We start from the raw sequence: 21,255 nt of genomic DNA, 5'->3' as shown, positions 1-21,255 counted from the left end.
AGGGAATTTAAAATGTCTATACCATATAAGGGCAGGCACACCTTAGTTCAGGGTCCTCCTCCTTTCCTGTGTGTGAGGGGAGCACCCTGTTGCAACAGCTTTAATAAAGATCATGCTCACTAGCTCCTTTGCTTCTCAATATTCTCTGGTTGGCCTCTGTTATTTTCACCTACCAATAGGAAGCCACGTAAGGACTCTATATGGGCTCTTGGATACCCCATAAGGGAAAAAGGGCAGATTTTGTTTACAACAGCCTCTACTCACCCGCCCCAAACTAACTCTTACATTCGCCTGACTTAAACTTCCATTTGTCACAACTGCAAATCTGCAACTAAACAGGCTTGCCAGTTTGGGGTTTTTATGTTGGCTTAAAAAGGCTTCCTGCTAAAGGATTCTGGGAATTGCAGTTCAGCAAGGCTGATGAAAACTCTGAAGGGTTTTTTGCCTCCTTCCTTCCCTCCCAGAACTACAGGTCCCAGAATTCCGTGGGGAGTAAATTAAGTCATTAACATTGAGAATGTCCTAACTTGTACACACTGGTCTGGATGCTTTGATCCTTGGGAGGAGATGGACTCTCATTTGTACTGTATGCTCCTAAGGTTCATTGGATGTCTGCTAAGCCTTTAGTGTGAAGGCATTCATTGCGGATTTTTATTTTTTTTTAATTGTCTTATGGTCATGGTTTTAAACTGATTTCATTTGATGTGAGTTATATCAGCCATAAACGAACAACAAATAAAAACAATGAATTCACTATTCAACTCAATTCTGTTTTATTATGATACCAAAGGAAAAGATTCTTAACAATGGACATGATTCTACATGAGAGGAGCAGGTAAAAGATGACACCGACCTCCAGTTTCAGAGGTAGCCACCCAGTGACCTTCAATAGATGAATGGGGATTTGAACTCAGGACTGAGTTCTAACGCTGTTCCGACACCCAGCTCTCTTGTTTTCTGCCTCAACACGTGGGTGGCAGGGGGAGTCTCCCTGACACCCTTTTCTCTTCCTCCTCACCCAACAGCTTGCCAGCTCTTATCAGTGGGCTAAACGGATCGTTTGCAGAGAGCTTCTGGAACAAGGTCCAAGGAGACAGACCAATCACTGCTGCAGGGAAGAGGTGACTTCAGAAGGCTCCTGGCCCTTTGATAGCATCTCGTTCCCACTCTCCTTGAAATCAATGGAACCCTGGAATCACAACCTGCTGTCTTCACGACTGATAGAGCTGGAGTCCATTAGTGCATTTAGACAGACATTCCTCTCAGGAGCTCTTGCAGCCCAAGATGCAAATGTGCTTCGTGCGCAACTCCAGCTGGGTATCCCGAGAAGAAACGCCCATTGTCTCCAGAAACCTAGGGGAAGGAAAGCAAGAGAGCAGAAACCAGGGTTCAGTTCTGGGATTAGTTCAGTTCTGCATTAGCAGAGATTCCTGCACTGCAGGGGGTTGGACAAGATGGCCCTTAGGGGTCCCTTGCTTTTTAAAATAATTTTTAAATTTGACTTTTAAAAAGTATAAACACGTAACAAAAAAATCCAAATATTTAGATTACTCTGAATCTCCTGACTTCCCCCACGCATCCCTTCCATGGGTCCTACTGATATTTACAACTGCATATCAATACTAATCCAAATTTTTATCCTTCTAAATTATCCATACTTACTGTTACTTTACAATTGTGATTAAAATCCTGCTAATGTTTTAACATGCATACAGTAGTCTCGTAGATAAATTATAAACTTTCCCCATTCTTTCTTAAAGTTCTTGTCTTCTTGATTTCTGAGCTTCCCAGTTAATTTTGTCACCAACTTGGTTTGCCATTATTTTCTGGTCGTGGTTATCTCTTCCCTCCATCCCTGGGCTAATTGGGGGAGGGGGGTCCCTTCCATCTCTACAATTTTGTTATTTTACATGGGAATTTTTTGAATTAAAAATTACAATGTGCATATTGGAGCTGAATTTTCATTGCAGGAAAAAATATGGAAATCCAAGCCCTTCTGCTTTGCTGGCATCTCATACTGAGAACAGTTACCCGTGAATTCTACTGCATGCCATCTATGAAAAGACATGCAACATCACAGGCTAAAGACTTCAACGCGACTCTCCTAATAATAATAATAATAATAATAATAATAATAATAATAATTTTTATTTATACCCCACCCTCCCCAGCCAAGGCCGGGATCAGGGCGGCTTACATGCAATAATAAAAACAAGTTGAATGATTACAACTTAAAAACAAAATTAAAATACAACATTAAAATATTGAAACATTAAAATATTAAAATGTAGCCTCATCGCAGGAGGAGAAGGAAAAGAAAAAAGAAAAAGAGGGAGGGAATCAAATTGGCTCCAAGCCAAAGGCCAGGCGGAATAACTCTGTCATACAGGCCCTGACTTAACCATGGTTCCTTGGCCCTTCCACATTTGGCTTACTCCAGCAAACAGATTTTGTCACCTTCGCTCTGTGTTTTGGAGAAGTGATTTCGCCTCCTCAGGCTGGACTTCCAGATAATGTCGGTACGGCGAGAGTGACTGGATATATCCTATTACGTCAGCAACGCTCAGGGGAATTTTATCGAAAATATCCGTCATCCTGGAAAGAAGCAGAAAGCTTTAGGAGAAGTTCGGGGCTGAGTTGAGAGTACGGAAATCCTTTGACTACGGAAGTGGTGTCAATCATATGTATGTTTGCTCAGGAGAGTGTGGCTGTTCAACTTAGTGACTTTGACAGCATTGTTCCGGACTTCCCAATTTGCATTTGTTTAGTTACAAAAACTTTTGATGCTGCTGTGTCATAAAAAAAAATCAAAGCCGTTTACAGCAACAAAACCATACAACTTACAAGTTCAGTAAGTGGGTAACAACAACAAAAATTTAAAAACAGGTATCATTTAACAACTGTGGATGCATTCTTAATAGTTTGCATAAGGTTGGTGGAACAGAAATGTTTTTAGCAGGAGATTGAAGAGATTGGCATGGCTGGGTCAATGCACCGCATTGTACAAAAGGGCCTGATCCACTCACCTCTTCTTCTCCTGAAATGGCAAAGAATCAAAGATTTCTTGGTAATCATTCTCAACTAATTTGATCTTTTCATTTCTAAAGGTGAAAAGCTGGTCTTGGATCTGGAAAAGAGAGAGAGAGAGAGAGAGAGAGAGAGAGAGAGAGAGAGAGAGAGAGAGAAGAAAGGGGGTGGGGTGGGAAGCCACAGTCATTTCTCTTATGCTTGCAAAATCTCGCTGTTCAGAGCATGCTGCATAAAAGAGGATGCTGAGCTGTTAAAGGTGCAGAAATCCGGAGTAGAAAAATGGTCAACATGCAGATGCTCCCTATATGGAAAGACTAAAAGCATTGAGGGACATGTGTGAGGTGTGGCAGCCTATAGAATAACGTATTTCAAGACTGTCACCCAGTATGTGCCCATCTGATGGCTGACATCTGTGAAACTGGTCCTTTCACAAGTGTCACGTAACATTCATTCAGCACTTACAAGAAATCAATCTTTTAGTGTGGCAGCACTTTGGAACTGCCTGCCCATTGACATATCTGGCTAAAAACTTTTTCAGTCCCGCATGCCTACCTAGGTTTCAGTAGCTATAAGTGTTTGAAATGGTCAGTTTTATTTATTTTATGTAACAGGTTTTTAATGTTTTTTAAATTGGTATTTCAAATTATAGTCAGACCTCGATTCCCGAATGCATCCGTTTTCGAACATTTTGGCAGCCAAACAACGAAAACCCGGAAGTAACTGCTCTGGTTTTCGAACAATTTTCAGAAGCCAAACATGCTACCCGGCTTCTGTTTTGAGTTTCCCTATTGTATTGAGGCTTCCGCTTTGTATTCGGTTGTTGAATGTTCAGAAGTCGAATGGTCTTCTGGAACGGATTATGGTCGACAGCCAAGGTTTGACAGTAATATTTTAGACTGCCTTGTAAACCACTTGGAGGTCTTTTGTTTTATGTGGTGTGTGTGTGTATATATATGGACTATTTTAATTACTGAGTGGGGGTTGGTAAAAGTGTTGAAAGTCATGGCGCTTTGTAGAAACTGGCTTTATAAATATTACTGCAATAAGCTAACAGAAAATAGCCACAGAGTCACAAATCTTTCTGCATAGGAAGGTCTTAAAACTTCTCCAAAAAATGTAAAGCAAACTGACCATAAGAGCTTCTCATGGCAAAGATTTCAGAGGGTGGGATGAATTTTTCTTATCCCCTTCATGTCCTCACCTGGGCCCTGAAATGATATTCTTTTCCATAGTGCCAGTGTTTTGCAGGAGGGATTAAAATGCATCCAGGACTTGTAGGTTTGCTCAATTAACCTAGATTGAAGGACTCTTCTGTCCTTCTACAGGAAGGACACTTAAAAACAAGAACCCCACAGACATTTGGGGCTAGAAAACTGGCAGGGATGGCCCTGAAATTTTTGGTCTGAAGGTGGACCTCAGGTCCGAGGTCTGGGCAGGCAGGCCTGTGCGATGGACTGACCTCTCTGAAGATCTCTGTTAACTCGTCTGTACAATCTTTGTAACATAACTGCATGTGCCGGTTGTAGGAGCTGAAGACCACACAGCCTGACGGCTTGAGAACTCGGTCCACTTCCCTCAGAAAGCGAGGCCCGTCAAACCAGTGGACAGCTGCAAACGCCGTGACCAGGTCCACAGAGCCGTCTTCGAAAGGGAGGTCTTCGGCAGGGCACACCCTGTGGGAGGAGATGGCAAAGTTATTGTTCGAAGCCTGCTGGAATAGTTGTTCGTTTATGGCTGATATAACTCATATAAAATGAAATCAGCTTAAAACCATGACCATAAGACAATTTTAAAAAATAAAAATTCACAATGAATGCCTTCACACTAAAGGCTTAGCAGACATCCACTGAACCTTAGGAGCATACAGTACAAATGAGAGTCCATCTCCTCCCAAGGATCAAAGCATCCAGACCAGTGTGTACAAGTTAGGACATTCTCAATGTTACCAGTAGCAAGACCTTAAACTTGTCCTGTAACCCATATTACTGACTTAATTTACTCCCCACGCAATTCTGGGACCTGTAGTTCTGGGAGGGAAGGAAGGAGGCAAAAAAACCTTCAGAGTTTTCAGCAGCCTTGCTGAACTGCAATTCCCAGAATCCTTTAGCAGGAAGCCTTTTTAAGCCGACATAAAAACCCCAAACTGGCAAGCCTGTTTAGTTGCAGATTTGCAGCTGTGACAAACGGAAGTTTAAGTCAGGCGAATGTAAGAGTTAGTTTGGGGCGGGTGAGTAGAGGCTGTTGTAAACAAAATCTGCCCTTTTTCCCTTATGGGGTATCCAAGAGCCCATATAGAGTCCTTACGTGGGTTCCTATTGGTAGGTGAAAATAACAGAGGCCAACCAGAAAATATTGAGAAGCAAAGGAGCTAGTAAGCATGATCTTTATTAAAGCTGTTGCAACAGGGTGCTCCCCTCACACGCAGGAAAGGAGGAGGACCCTGAACAAAAGTGTGCTTGCCCTTATATGGTATAGACATTTTGAATTCCCTGCCCTGGAGCTCAAGACTACCCCTCCATACACCCTACATACATCACAGAAGGGGTGTAACCCAAGAACACCCCCCCAGAAACATCATACCTACATCACAGAAAACGTGGTCTACAACAGAAATGTGAATGTTGTTGTTTTTCCTGTCTGCCAGTACAGTATTAAGTTGTGGGTGGACATAGCAGTTGACACAGAGATTTCTCCAAGTGATTCTTTATAGTAAGCTGGAACTGAACTGAACTGAACAGCTCAGCCGGCCTACTTTTATGGGCAGCCGGCTGTCCACATTGTAACAACAAAACCCCAGGGTTTTCCACCTAAATTAACTTATGTGGACCTGAGTGAAAACTATATACACAATACCCCTGGTGGCCAGGGTGAGAACATCAACACATAACACCCAGGTTATCTGATAATGCCTTATCTGATTGCCTGATTACATTTAAAAGCACTACAATAAATTACTTCACTGTTAAAACATTTAAAAACACACAAAGGCAGACCAGTCTCCCTAGGAACGTGCAGAAGTTGCAAGCTGTGCTTGGTGAAACCATGGCCACTCGTCTGTTTAAGGACAGGGCTCACGCTGCTATTTATCAAAAATACAGGTTTTCCCACCGACAGGGTGTGATCTTCTCATACCTGGAAGAAAAGCTAAGAAGATAATAGAATGTGTCAGTCTGAACTTGCAAGAAGTTGCAAGATGTGATCCATGAAATGGCCACTCCTCTTATTGAGGAGAGGGCTTACGCTGCTATTGATCAAAAATACAGGTTTTCCCCGCAGGACAACCTACACGGTGTGATCTTCTCATACCTGGAAGAAAAGCTAAGAAGATAATAGAATGTGTCAGTCTGAACTTGCAAGAAGTTGCAAGATGTGCTCCATGAAATGGCCACTCCTCTTATTGAGGAGAGGGCTTATGCTGCTATTGATCAAAAATACAGGTTTTCCCCGCAGGACAACCTACACGGTGTGATCTTCTCATACCTGGAAGAAAAGCTAAGAAGATAATAGAATGTGTCAGTCTGAACTTGCAAGAAGTTGCAAGATGTGCTCCATGAAACACGGCCACTACTCTGATTGAGGAGAGGGCTCACGCTGCTATTTATAGAAAATACAGGTTTTCCCCGCAGGAGAACCTACAGGGCGTAATAGTGTGTGTGTGTGAACTTAGACGCGTAGATCATTGCATTCGTACAGTTGGCATAATTTTATATAAAAGGAGAGCTCCATTATGAACTTTCTTGACTCTGATACTAATCTTTATCCTGAAGATGTCCTGGAAGACTTCCTGGCCTTCTTAATACTTTAGGAAAAAATTAGCATGGTAAATGATTCTTCTAGAAGACCCTTTCCATAACCTAACATTGGTATATAACAGTACAGGCACTGCAAAACTAGCCCCCCCCTTATGTGGGGGTTGTGTTATTATCCCCACATAAGTGAAAATGTGCAAAGTGGGGAGCACCCTCGAAAAAACCTCTGAATGCCTGCTTTGCCCTCCAGCTCTCTTCCTTTCTCTCCAATCCAGACCAAAATATCTGGAGTTGAACCTCTGGGGGCTGGATGGAGGTTGTGAGGAAAAGCAGCGGCAGAGGCAGCGCTACCTCCTGCGTCAGCTGCTAGACGAGGAGGCTGAGCAGCCTAAAACAAGGCCCTGCTGCGCCTCTGGTCCTTTCTAACTCCACGATTCTACAGTGTCACTTTGCTTCCCGAAGTAAATATTCTGTCTCTTTCATTTCTTGTAAACAAACAATCTTTCGTTATTCCTTTTCTGTGAAAACCTCTAGCAGGCATAAGGCTAAGGGTAAACATATATTCATAACAAACAAACAGAACTCTAGCAAAAGGTCTTACACCTCTTGGTACTGTGCCTAGGTAGTAACAAGGGGGTGGCAGTGATATAAAAAGAAAATGGAGTTGGCTTTTACAGGCCAACTCCCCATCAAAGTATCCCTGAAGTCCATTACGGGTCAGAGAAGAACAAGTGAAGGCAGGAACCAACTGAATGAAGCAGTTTTCTCTTGAGACACAGTTAACCATCACCCCACCGTGCAAGGAGGCGAGAGGGAACCCAGAACAAAGGTGTGTCACAACTTTACAAATTGTCCCACTCGTTAGCCAAAGACCACACCAAAAGCACCACAGATAAGTCACGAATTGGGTTGTAAAAGTAAATCAGATCATGTTCAGAGCTCAGGTTTCTGCAACCACCACTCCCCGGGCTCTGAATCTTCTTCCCTTGGGTGCTACCCAGCTGGTTCCTCCACCATTCTTCTGTGTCCAAGCAGCCCATGACATTTTGTATTAATTCACAACTGGTTTCACTGTGTTCGAGTGAAAACTGCTCATGTATCGGACCTAGATGGGTACAGTGGTACCTCGGGTTAAGTACTTAATTCGTTCCGTAGGTCCGTTCTTAACCTGAAACTGTTCTTAACCTGAAGCATCACTTTAGCTAATGGGGCCTCCTTCTGCCGCTGCGCTGCCGGAGCCCGATTTCTGTTCTTATCCTGAAGCAAAGTTCTTAACCTGAAGCACTATTTCTGGGTTAGTGGAGTCTGTAACCTGAAGCGTATGTAACCCAAGGTACCACTGTACAGCCTTGGGTTAGTCAGGAGTGGGAAAGCTGTGTCCCTCACGATGTTGTTCCTTTGACTACAACTCCCATCCATGCTAACTACTGGCCATGCTGGCTGCAGAGAACAGGGGGCTGTACTGTCTCAACAACATTGGAGTGGGTGGGTGCAGGATCACAGGTTCCCTAAAAGGTAAAGATAAAGGGATCCCTGACCATTAGGTGCAGTCGTGGCCGACTCTGGGGTTACGGCGCTCATCTTGATTTATTGGCCGAGGGAGCCGGCGTACAGCTTCCGGGTCATGTGGCCAGCATGACTACGCCGCTTCTGGCGAACCAGAGCAGCACACGGAAACGCCATTTACCAACCTGGATGGATTTATTTTAGATTTCTAAACCGGCCTCCATCAAAAGAGATGGTTTATAGATCAGAACGATTAAAGCCACAAATTACATAATAAGCATTAAAATAGAAAACCAAACCACAGAAAACCACCATCAGGTGATGCCATTTAACACAGGCCTCATTTGCACAATACATTTGCAATGGTACCGCATTAAACAGTCATGACTTCCCCCGAAGAATTCTGGGAGCTGTAGTTTGTTGAGGGTGCTGAGTTGTTAGGAGAGACCCCTATTCCCCTCACAGACCTACAATTCCCAGAGTACCCTGTGAAAAAGGATTGATCTGGGAACGCCATTCCCTTCTGTAAATCCGTGAATGTCCCAGTGAAATAGGGACACTTGATGGGTATGGAGTGGTATATCTGGGAGTGAGAGAGGGATCTCCACAACTCTCAGCCACCCTTAACAAATGATGGCCTTGACTATTTAAAGTGGTATGATAGCGCTTTAAATGTATGGCGTGAACAAGTTAAATAGAATAATGTAATGGTTTTTTAAATATACTTTCATATTTTAATACTTATTATCTAATTTGTGGAGTAATTGGAAGTGTCTGTGTGCACAAACATCAGAACATAAGGAAAGCCTGCTGGATCAGGCCTAGGGCCCGTCTAGTCCAGCATCCTGTTCTCACAATGGCCTTCCAGATACCTGGGGGAAGCCCACAAACAGGATTTGAGCAAAATGGCTTCCCTCCTGCGGCTTCCGGTAGTCAGAAAAACTGGCCTTCACTCTGCCCACCTTGTAGGTCCAGCAGAGGCATCGTGGCTAGTAGCCACTGATAGACCTCTTCCTTAATTTTTCTAGTCTTCGTTTAAAGCCATCCAAGTTGGTGGTCGTCCCTGCCTCATGTGGAAGGGAGTTCCATAGTTTAAACATGGACTGCATGAAGCAGTGTTTTCTTTCGTTGGTCCTGAATCTTCCAACATTCAGCTTCAAGAGTTCTAGTGAAGCCTTATCTTTAACCCTGGAGGGTCCAGCGGTCCGCCTGACCCCGTGGGCAGAGGGGAGAAACTACTCCAGAGACGTCTTGGTCGGAGAAAAGAGATTTATTTGAAAAAAAAAAACAGCATGCTGGGGCAACCAGCAGAATAACTTCTGCTAACTGGCTGCGCCCAATTTCACATTTACAAACTTTCTTATACCTTGAAAATACCCTCCCTCCCCCAAGCTTCCCCAAAATCCTCTCCAATCAGCTAGCAAGTTTTAGCTTACTCCCTAATATGGCATATGACTAGCTAAGCCCCCTCCCTCCCTTGTTTGTGTGCTTCTTGTCTCTTGCGTTTCTGCAGCAGGAAGCATGTGCAAAAAAAAAAAGAAACGACCGTCTGGCCAAATATAGCAAGCAACTGCTAGCTGAGAGAAAACAAAGGAAATGGGGCCTCCCTGCTAGCCAGCAGAAAGAGGAAGCGGGCCCCTCTGCAAAGCCGCTGCTCTCTCTGCTAGCCAGCAGAAAGGGGAAGTGGGCCTCTTCCAAACTCTCTTCCAAACTCAGCAAAGCAAGCAACTTATCAGAGCGATTTATCAGAGCAATTTACTTAAATATAAAATAGAGGGAATACCTTCCCTCTCCCTTCACTAGCGTGATGAGAGAGGGAGAAAAACGTCTTCCTGCCCGCTTTCTCTCAGCCATACACGTGCGAGGTCAGCTCCTACTTACAGATAAGAGACATTGGGCGGTTGTGGAGCTCTCCTGGCCTCCTCAATCTGAGCTTCACTGATGTCTGTCCCGACCACCTTCTCAAAATGTTTTGCCAGAATACGAGTGCTTTGGCCCGAGCCACAACCCACGTCGACTGCCAGCTGCCCGGGGCTCACTCTCTGCGAAAAGATAGCGACACATCTCAGAAATGCATCGCCAGGTCATTGTCAGCAAGGCTAGCACCTCAAAGTGCAAGTAGATACACCGCAATGGCGGGAAGGTAAACGGCATTTCCGTGCGCTGCTCTGGTTTGCCAGTAGCGGCTTAGTCATGCTGGCCACATGACCCGGAAGTTGTACAATGGCTCCCTCGGCCAATAAATCAAGATGAGCGCTGCAACCCCAGAGTCGGCCACGACTGGACCTAATGGTCAGGGGTCCCTTTACCTTTACCTTTTAGGGAACCTGTGGATCCTGCACCCACCCACCCCAATGTTGTTGAGACAGTACAGCCCCCTGTCCTCTGCAGCCAGCATGGCCACTAGTTAGCATGGATGGGAGTTGTAGTCAAAGGAACAACATTGTGAGGGACACGGCTTTCCCACTCCTGACTTACTCAAGGCCGTACAGTGGTACCTCGGGTTACATACGCTTCAGGTTACATACGCTTCAGGTTACAGACTCCGCTAACCCAGAAATAGTGCTTCAGGTTAAGAAGTTTGCTTCAGGATAAGAACAGAAATCGGGCTCCGGCAGCGCAGCGGCAGCAGGAGGCCCCATTAGCTAAAGTGATAATGAGGCATCAGATCAGGGCCTGCATTTTAAAATGAGCTTAAAAAATATATTTGTAAATGTTTGTATCTCTCATGCCAGGCAGAAGCCAGCTGGCTGAGTACTTTGGCAGATGTTTATCTTCCTGTTCAAGGGCCCCACTGATCTATAGCAGTACCTCAGGGTTGTAAAAGGAAATTATAGGCTGGGAGCAAAAGGTCATATTGACCATACAAATTACAGAATACAATCAAGCTGCAAAAACACAATTAAGAGTTGGTAAATAGTAAGAATTATTGTGCCTCCCATTAGACTTGAGCCATATCTTCCTAAGGTTAAAGGGCAAAGTTGCTTTTAGAAACAGCAGCTGGCTTGAAAGGGGGGTGTAGATCTAAGGGGTTGCTTTCGAAACTGTTTTTATTAAAGTTCCTTCTTACTTTGAAAAGGCCTTTCCTTCTAAAAATCTATCTATGTTATGTATGAAATATATTGGCTTAAATGTAATTATGCAAAGGATTTAGAAAGTCAGACTTCCGGAGGCGGCGCAAAACCGTGATGGCGGACCTCTTCGAGCTCTGAAGAGGGGCACCGCAGAAAAGGGTTGCTCGCGACGGCGCAGCGGCAACCCATCAAGATAAACCACGGGCAGAGTGAGTCCGTGGCCGTGGGACCCGGCGGGCACCTGGAGCGACCCCGAAACCACGAAAGGAACCCCGTAAGGGGCTCCGGAGTGAAGGAGGGGGAGCGGTGCTGTGGGTTCATCGCTCTTTCTGCGGAGGCGAAGCCGCGCGGCTGTCACGGATGAGCGCTGACCTTTCTTCCAAGAAACATCGGGCTGAAACATCAAACCCGTGAGTAAGGACTTAAGACTTTACAAATTAAATCGGAAAATTTGGCTAAAAACGGGAGACGAGAAAGAGGAAGTCCGTCTTCCGACACTGCTTTCAAGATCAAAGCAGACGGTCTAAAGAGCGGAAAGCGCTGTGAACAGGGAAGCTTTGAAGCTTTAAATCGGGACTTTCGTGCACATTTGAATTTCACTTTTAAAGAATAAATACAGCATAAAATTGACCTGGAGCGGACACCCCAAGGGCAAGGGAAGACTCTAACCCCAAATTCCCGGGTGGCCGGGTAAAGTTGTTTAAACTGCGGAACTGTTGCAAGTTTCCAGATACTTTTGTAACTCTTGAGCTCATCTAGCTGAAGTGGATACAATTGCAGGCACCTTGCTGGAACTTTGTTATATGTTGAAAAGGGCTCTGCAGGACTTTCTTTTTTTAGCGTGCTGGAACTAATTTGCTTTTAAAATTGTTTTTAAAGTTGGAACAAAGAGACTTTAATCGTGGAAAGTTACCTTCTTCTTACTAAAACTTTGGTGGCACTCCCCCTAGAGGACATTGGGAATACAGAGGCCTGGGAAAGTTTTTTTTGTTTACCTTCTCTCAATAGACTGTTTTTAATTCTGGACTTGCCTTTCCCATGGGATTACAATACTTGACCTTGAACGTTGACTGATGAGTGGCACAGGAAAGACAAGAGCAGCCAAAGCTAAGGAAGCTAAGGAGAAAGAGAAAGCAAAAAAACAAGCACAGCTTTTGCAAACAACTTTAACTCAGGGACGTAGATTATCAGTTCCAGCTGTGCTTGCGACACAAAAAGTAGAAACCGAAAAGCCTGAAAAATCTGAAGAGGAAGATATGGCAGCAGGAGGAGCGGAGGCAGTACTGAAACAAGTTTTGGAACAACTGTCAGCAATAAACCAAAAAATTGATAATCAATCAACAAAAATTGACCAAGCAACATCCTCGATTCAGAAATTGACAGATCAGGTTTCCCAACATACTCAAGCAATTGAAAAATTGCAAGGAGCAACAGAAGAGAATCGTAAACTGGCAGGGGAAGCCGTTCAAATTGCAACATCAGCTAAAAAAGAAGTCGAGGAAGTTAAAGCGGAAGTCAAGCCTCTTCATAAACAGATAGGGGACCAACAAACCTATCTCTCGTTGGTGGAATTGAAAAATCGCGAGACCAACCTTAGACTAAGGGCAGTCCCAGAAATTGAACAAGAAGATTTGAAAGGACTTTTGACAACAGAGTTTACAAAGTTCTGGGACTTAAAAGAAGAAATTGATTTTAAAATTGTATCGGCTTTTCGGTTGGGAAGATTAGTAAGAAAAGATAGATCCAGAGATTGCCTAATAGCTTTGAGATCAAGGGAGGAGAGAGACAAAATACTAGGCCTACACTTCAAAAACTCAATTGTGATACAAGAGAAAAGGGTGGAAATTTATCGAGATATTCCTAAACAGTTATTGGACTTGAGAGCCACCTACTCAGATTTGGCTAAGTTACTGAGACTCAACACAATTCCTTATAGGTGGGAGTTCCCACAAGGGCTATCATTCACTTACAAACAGAAGAAGGTTAAAATAAGATCACCAGAGGACTTACAAAAGTTCCAGCACGACCACGGAGAAGACCTCCAAAAAGAAGCAGCAGCTAATTGGCCTATACCCAACCCAGGTGGAGCAATACCTGCACCTTCGGAACCAGAAGAGAAAGAAGATACACCGCTCTAGGTGTAGCAGAATAGTTCAGGATGTCTCTGCGGCTACTCAGTTGGAATATAAATGGCGGAAATTCCCCGGAGAAAAGAAGGAAGTTATTTTACATATTGAAGAAAGAACAATTGGACATTATTTGCCTACAAGAAACCCATGTGACCAGGCTCCACAGGAAGGTTTTGGTAAATAAAAGATTAGGCCAAGAATTTGTTTCGTCTGACAAAGTAAAGAAAAGAGGAGTGGTGATCTATGCTAAGGAGAGCCTGATACCTAAATTTCTATTTAAGGATGAACAAGGAAGAATTTTGGCAATTGAAATTCAAACTCAAGGAGAAAAAATATTGATATTAGGAATTTATGCCCCAAATGACGGGAAATCAGAATTTTTCAAGAAGCTGCATGAGACGTTGCTGGACTATCTGGACTATGCTAACATCATAATGATGGGAGATATGAATGGAGTGGTGTCTACACATATGGATAAGTCTTACAACCAAAACTTAACATCTGATGGCAGACTGCCCAAAACTTTTTTCGAACTGACTGACAATCTGGATTTGATCGACATATGGAGGACAAAGAACCCCCTAGGTAAAGAAGGAACTTTTTTCTCTGAGGCCCACCTGTCTTGGTCAAGGATCGACCAAATCTGGACCTCCAGGGGGCTGGCACCCAAGACTAAAAAGGTGGAAATCTGCCCAAAAACATGCTCCGACCACAATGCCTTGAAAATAGAACTTAGATTAACTCAACCCGGTTCCTTCAGATGGAGAATGAATGACACACTACTAAGAGATCAAGAGATTGTGAAAAAGGCCCAAAAAACATTAAAGGACTATTTTGAGATAAATCTGAATACTACAGTTGAAAAAAGAACGATCTGGGACGCAAGTAAAGCTGTTATGAGAGGGTTTCTGATACAACAGAATTCAATCAAGAAAAAACTCTGGAACGGAAAGAAGGACAAAATATTGGAGAAAATACACCAAGGAGAAAAAAAACTGAGAACCAAACCAAAGTCCAAGGAGGTGCTGAGAGAAATTAAATTCCACCAAGCAGAATACTCAAAATTGATCAATCAGGAGATTGAATGGAAAATAAAACAGATGAAGCAAAGATCTTTTGAATCAGCAAATAAATGTGGAAAGCTGCTAGCTTGGCAGCTGAAAAAAAGACAAAAGCTAAACACGATAACAAATCTAGAGATTGATGGAAGGACCGTACAGAAACCAGAAGAAATTAGGAGGTGCTTCCACAGATACTTCAAAGAACTGTATGCACAGGGGCCCCAGAAAGAATCAGAGATAGATCAATTTTTAAAGATAAATGGACTATCAAAAATAACTCAAGATAAAAGATCAATCTTGAACTCTATAATAACCACACAGGAAATTGAAGGTGCCATTCAGAATATGCAACTAGGCAAATCTCCAGGCCCGGATGGACTTACCTCCAAATATTACAAGGTTCTGAAGGACTATTTGATACAACCTTTGTTGGAGGTATGTAACCAGATTATGGATGGGAAGAGGGCACCAGAAACGTGGAAAGAAGCCTTCATCACATTGATACCTAAGTCAGAATCTGAAAAGACTCAGCTTAAAAACTACCGTCCCATTTCACTCCTAAATGTGGATTACAAAATATTTGCAGACATTTTGGCAAATAGACTTAAAAAAGTCTTAAATGAAGTAATTCATAAAGACCAAGCTGGCTTTCTCCCTGGTAGACATTTATATGAGAACACTAGAAACATCATTGACATTTTAGAACTTTTGCAGACTAACAGGAACACAAGGGCGGTGTTAATCTTTATTGATGCGGAGAAAGCATTTGACAATATATCTTGGATGTTTATGAAGAAGAACTTGGAGGGGATGGGAGTGGGACGGGGGTTTGAGAATGGATTATATGCAATATATTCAGAACAAAAAGCTAAATTAATAGTGAACAATGTGGTGACGGAGGAATTTAAAATTGAAAAAGGGACACGACAAGGGTGCCCTCTATCCCCTCTGTTATTTATTTCAGTCCTGGAGGTGCTATTGAATATGATCAGAGAGGACCGGTTGGTACAAGGGATAGAGGTCGGAGTGAAACAATATAAACTGAAAGCTTTTGCAGATGATCTAGTTTTGACACTGCAGGAGCCAGAATCCAGTACAAAAAGAGTTCTCGAACTTATATCTGAATTTGGTCGGGTGGCGGGATTTAGGTTGAATAAACAAAAAACTAAGGTCCTGACCAAAAATTTAACAATTACAGAAACAGAGGGGTTTCAGAGAGAAACAGAACTGAATGTGGTTAAAAAAGTGAAATACCTTGGGATCTATTTGTCCTCGAAGAATTTGAATTTATTTAAGGATAATTATGAGAAATGTTGGTTGGAAGTTAAAAAGGATTTAGAAATTTGGTCAAGATTGAAACTTTCCTTGTTGGGAAGAATTGCAGCTATAAAAATGAATGTGTTGCCGAAAATGTTATTTTTGTTTCAAACCTTACAGATCGTGGACAGAGTGGATTGCTTTGGAAAATGGCAGAAGGATATATCTAGATTTATCTGGCAGGGCAAAAAGCCCCGAATAAAGTTTAAAATATTAACAGATTCGAAAGAAAGAGGGGGGTTTGCCCTGCCGGACTTGAGGTTGTATTATGAAGCTGCAGCCTTCTGCTGGCTGAAAGATTGGTTTTTGTTGGAAAACACCGATGTCCTAGATCTGGAAGGTTTTAATAATGCTTTTGGATGGCACGCATACCTATGGTACGACAAGGTTAAAGCACATAAATTGTTTAAAAGCCACATTGTCAGAAAAGCAATTTTTGCAGTCTGGATGAAATATAAAGACTTACTAGAGAGTAAAACTCCGAGGTGGCTATCACCAGTGGAGGCCAAGGCCCGAAAAAGACCCAATATGGAGGCCTATTGGCCGAAATATTGGGAATTGACTGAAAAAATTGGAGACAATTGGAAGTTGCAGAGCCAGGATAAACTAAAAAATAAGGTGCGAGATTGGCTACATTATGCTCAAATTCAAGAGGTTTTCAAAATGGACAAAAAAGTTGGTTTCCAGGTGGAGAAGTCGAAACTAGAGACAGAATTGTTAGAACCAAAGACAAAGCTGTTATCTAGAATGTATAACTTGCTGCTTATGTGGAATTTACAGGATGAGACAGTTAAATCTGCTATGATTAAATGGGCACAGGATGTTGGACACAACATTATGTTTGAAGACTGGGAAAGGTTATGGAACACCGGAATGAAATTCACGGCCAGTACGGCCTTGAAGGAAAACATTATGAAAATGATATACCGGTGGTACATGACCCCAGTCAAGTTAGCTAAGATACATCACCTGTCTGACAATAAATGTTGGAAGTGTAAGGAAGCAGAGGGGACTTTCTTTCACCTCTGGTGGACATGCCCAAAGGTTAAGGCTTTCTGGGAAATGATTTACAATGAGTTGAAAAAGGTATTTAGGTATACCTTTCCCAAGAAACCAGAGGCCTTCCTGTTGGGCATGGTAGACCAGAAAGTGTTAAAGAAGGACAGAACTTTGTTTATGTATGCCAGTACAGCAGCAAGAATACTCATCGCAAAGAACTGGAAGACACAAGATTTACCCACGCTGGAGGAATGGCAGATGCAGTTGATGGACTACATGGAGATAGCTGAACTGACCGGCAGAATCCGAGATTTGGATGTAGAAACAATTGAGGTGGACTGGAAAAAGTTTAAAGACTACTTGCAAAAGTATTACAAACTGTATGAATCTTAAGACGGTGCATGATTTGGAAATGATACGCTTTAGCAATTATGATTAAGTAAATAGTAAACTAAGTGATAAAAGAGAAAAGGAGATAATATGAAATTGAACATGTTACGTTTATTTTAAAGGTATAAAAATTGTGACATAATACATTGAATATAGATACATAACATGTAAAAGTTACAATAAGGTATGACATAAGGTAACAAATTGCTGACATTGTTAATATAAAGAACGCAGAATCGGAAGGGGTGGGGAAGTCCAAGTTGGGATTTTTGCTAAAAAAAAAAAAAAAATGGTTTCTTGTAAACTCCTTATTTGTTTGTAATGTATAAAATTTGGAAAGAAACGTAATAAAAAAATATTATAAAAAAAAAAAAAAAAGAAAGTAAGAAATGTTAGATTCTTATGTTAGATTCTTATTTCATTGATGGTGTGTGAGAAGGTGAACCCAAGATCTCTGTTTAAGATAAGCCATCTGTTTTAGCAATCTGTTTTGCAGTGAATAGGGCAACAGGGGCCAAAGGTTATCTGGTAATTAAAGTGCCTGGTCGAGGCAAATCTAAGATATATGGCTACTTGTCTGCCATTTATGGATAGAAGGAAATATAGCTCTTTGTCTCCCATAAAAGGTAATAGGAAATGGGTGTATCTTTTATGATTGGTTCTAGCAAACAGCCAATAGGAATTTCAACCAGGCTGATTGGACAGAGGCAGCCAAAGGAGGAGCAAGGGGGCTGGGCTGAGGAAATATAAGTGCTGGCCATCAGGGCTGGAGGGGCAGAGCTTTGGTAACCATATACCACTGTGTCTCTCATTTATTTGTCTGACAAATAAATTATTATTTTAATTTCTCTATTGCTGCGTTGAATATTTCATTCCAGCTAAGCGTTAACCACAAGCAGGGTGCTACAATGCTTCAGGTTAAGAACAGTTTTAGGTTAAGAACGGACCTCCGGAACGAATTAAGTTCTTAACCCGAGGTACCACTGTACCCATCTAGGTCCGATACATGAGCAGTATTCACTCGAACACAGTGAAACCAGCCGTGAATTAACACAAAATGTCATGGGCTGCTTGGATGCAGAAAAATGGCGGGAGGAACCAGCTGGGTAAAAGCCAACTCCATTTTCTTCTTATATCACTGCCACCCCCTTGTTACTACCTAGGCACAGTACCAAGAGGTGTAAGACCTTTTGCTAGAGTTCTAATGTTTGCTTGTTATGAATATGTGTTTACCCTTAGCCTTATGCCTGCTAGAAGTTTTCACGGAAATGGAATAACGAAAGATTGTTTGTTTACAAGAAATGAAAGAGACAGAATATTTACTTCGGGAAGCAAAGTGACACTGTAGAATCGTGGAGTTAGAAAGGACCAGAGGCGCAGCAGGGCCTTGTTTTAGGCTGCTCAGCCTCCTCGTCTAGCAGCTGACGCAGGAGGTAGCGCTGCCTCTGCCGCCGCTTTTCCTCACAACCTCCATCCAGCCCCCAGAGGTTCAACTCCAGATATTTTGGTCTGGTTTGGAGAGAGAGGAGGAGAGCTGGAGGGGAAAGCAGGCATTCAGAGGTTTTTTTCAAGGGTGCTCCCCACTTTGCACAATTTCACTTATGTGGGGGGGGGGCCTCAGAACACAACCCCCACATAAGGGAGGGGGAGTTTTTCAGTGCCTGTACTGTTATATACCAATGTTAGGTTATGGAAAGGGTCTTCTAGAGGAATCATTTACCATGCTAATTTTTCCCAAAAGTATTAAGAAGGCCAGGAAGCCTTCCAGGACATCTTCAGGATAAAGAGTAGTATCAGAGTCAAGAAAGTTCATAATGGAGCTCTCTTTTTATATAAAATTATGCCAACTGTATGAATGCAGTGATCTACAGGTATAAGTTCAGACTGATACACACTATTGTTCTTACCTTTTCTTCCAGGTACGAGAAGATCACGCCCTGTAGGTTCTCCTGCGGGGAAAACCTGTATTTTTGATAAATAGCAGCGTGAGCCCTGTCCTCAAACAGACGAGTGGCCATGGTTTCACGGAGCACAGCTTGCAACTTCTGCAAGTTCCTAGGGACACTGGTCTGCCTTTGTGTGTTTTTAAATGTTTTAACAGTTGAAGTAATTTATTGTAGCGCTTTTAAATGTTTAACAGAGAAGGAATGTCCCCGTTTTCCTGTAGCGTAGTGAACTTTGGCACCGGAAAGAAGCCTGCCTCTTTCAGAATGCTGACTGTGCAATGCTAATTACCGTATTTCTCAGACTTGCTTTTCTGCAGCCAAGAAGCAAAGGATTCAGCTCTGAAATCCCTCTAGGGCAGCCTTGTAATAAAAAAATTAAGGTCTTATATATTTAATAAATGTTCATAAATGTACCAACCAAGCACATACATAGATATGTGGACCACATGTCTGGAGCAGCACAGGAAGACCGTCCTGAAACCATTTTGACTCCCAAACTGACGAAATGTTTTCTCTGTGAGGAGGTAGGGGGTGAGGGAACCTTTCCTTTGTCTCAGGAATTGGGAAATCACCATCTCAAAGGAATGGGCAGACTACCAGGAAAGGCAATCAGATAAGGCATTATCAGATAACCTGGGTGTTATGTGTTGATGTTCTTACCCTGGCCACCAGGGGTATTGTCTATATAGTTATCACTCAGGTCCACGTAAGTTAATTTAGGCGGAAAACTCTGGGGTATTGTTGTTACAATGTTGACAGACGGCTGCCCATAAAAGTAGGCCGGCTGAGCTGTTCAATTCAGTTCAGTTCCAGCTTACTATAAAGAACCACTTGGAGAAATCTCTGTGTCAACTGCTATGTCCACCCACAACTTAATACTGGCAGACAGAAAAAACAACAACATTCAAATTTCTGTTGTAGACCACCTTTTCTGTGATGTAGGTATGATGTTTGTGGGCGGTGTTCTTGGGTTACACCCCTTCTGTGATGTATGTATGATGTATGGAGGGGTGGTCTTGAGCTCCAGAGCAGGGAATTTAAAATGTCTATACCATATAAGAGCAGGCACACCTTTGTTCTGGATCCTCCTCCGTCCTCCTGCGTGTGAGGGGAGCATCCTGTTGCAATAGCTTTAATGGTTTTATTAGATTTTAGATCAAAGCAATAATTTACTGTGGGAACTAATTGCCCTTATAAAATTAACAAATGATAAAGTGATTCAAGTTCACACACACACAATACTGAGTCTCTCTGGCCAGAAACAGCATTCCTCCTTAATCCCATCTCCACTGTCATAATTAAAAATACATGGTTTTAATAAGTTTGTATCTCTGATAAGAAGAAGCAGTAGGGCCAACTTCTGTATTTGGTTACCTAGCAAGATAATGTTTAACAGACACATTTATGCTTGTGATATAGCCACATCTAATGCTTTTAACTAGACAGCATCCTAAAAAGCAGAGACACTACCTTGCCAACAAAGGTCCATATAGTTAAAGCTATGGTTTTCCCAGTAGATGTATGGAAGTGAGAGCTGGACCGTAAAGAAGGCTGATCGCCGAAGAATTGATTCTTTTGAATTATGGTGCTGGAGGAGACTCTTGAGAGTCTCATGGACTGCAAGAAGATCAAACCTATCTATTCTTAGGGAAATCAGCCCTGAGTGCTCACTGGAAGGACAGATCCTGAAGCTGAGGCTCCAATACTTTGGCCACCTCATGAGAAGAGAAGACTCCCTGGAAAAGACCCTGATGTTGGGAAAGATGGAGGGCACAAAGAGAAGGGGACGACAGAGGACCAGATGGTTGGACAGTGTTCGCGAAGCTACCAGCATGAGTTTGACCAAACTGTGGGAGGCAGTGGAAGACAGGAGCCTGGCGTGCTCTGCTCCATGGGGTCACGAAGAGTCGGACACGACTAAATGACTAAACAACAACAATGCTTTTAAAAACATGGATCAAAACTCTTTATCCTTTAACAATTTAAGTAAAGTCATGTTTATAACCCAGTTAGATTGACCTGGTGTTCAAATTGCTAGTACATTTGCAAAGCTT

The 21,255-nt window shown here is 42.7% G+C and overlaps 1 protein-coding gene across 1 annotated transcript; it reads right to left on the bottom strand.

Annotated features, from left to right (window-relative positions):
- Positions 1-756: 756 nt before the first annotated feature.
- Positions 757-19,356, bottom strand: LOC128402373 (putative methyltransferase DDB_G0268948). The gene is made up of 6 exons (XM_053366414.1): positions 19,163-19,356; positions 10,167-10,327; positions 4,490-4,703; positions 3,027-3,127; positions 2,458-2,595; positions 757-1,353 (listed from the first exon to the last, which is right to left on the bottom strand). Exons 1-6 carry the CDS (start codon positions 19,271-19,273, stop codon positions 1,263-1,265), a joined length of 816 nt encoding a protein of 271 aa, XP_053222389.1. The 5' UTR covers positions 19,274-19,356; the 3' UTR covers positions 757-1,262.
- Between the last annotated feature and the right edge of the window lie 1,899 nt (positions 19,357-21,255).

Source organism: Podarcis raffonei, chromosome 15, assembly GCF_027172205.1.
Source record: "Podarcis raffonei isolate rPodRaf1 chromosome 15, rPodRaf1.pri, whole genome shotgun sequence".
Classification (NCBI taxonomy): domain Eukaryota; kingdom Metazoa; phylum Chordata; class Lepidosauria; order Squamata; family Lacertidae; genus Podarcis; species Podarcis raffonei.
The sequence above is the reverse complement of the archived record's forward strand: the minus strand, read 5'-3'. Positions and strand labels throughout refer to the sequence as shown.

Coding starts and splice junctions, on each gene's coding strand:
- LOC128402373 (XM_053366414.1), bottom strand. CDS start 19,273: ATGGCCACTCGTCTGTTTGAGGACAGGGCTCACGCTGCTATTTATCAA. Junction 10,328..19,162: donor TCTCGTACCTGGAAGAAAAG/GTAAGAACAATA, acceptor ATCTTTTCGCAG/AGAGTGAGCCCCGGGCAGCT. Junction 2,596..3,026: donor CCATTTCAGGAGAAGAAGAG/GTGAGTGGATCA, acceptor GCTTCTTTCCAG/GATGACGGATATTTTCGATA.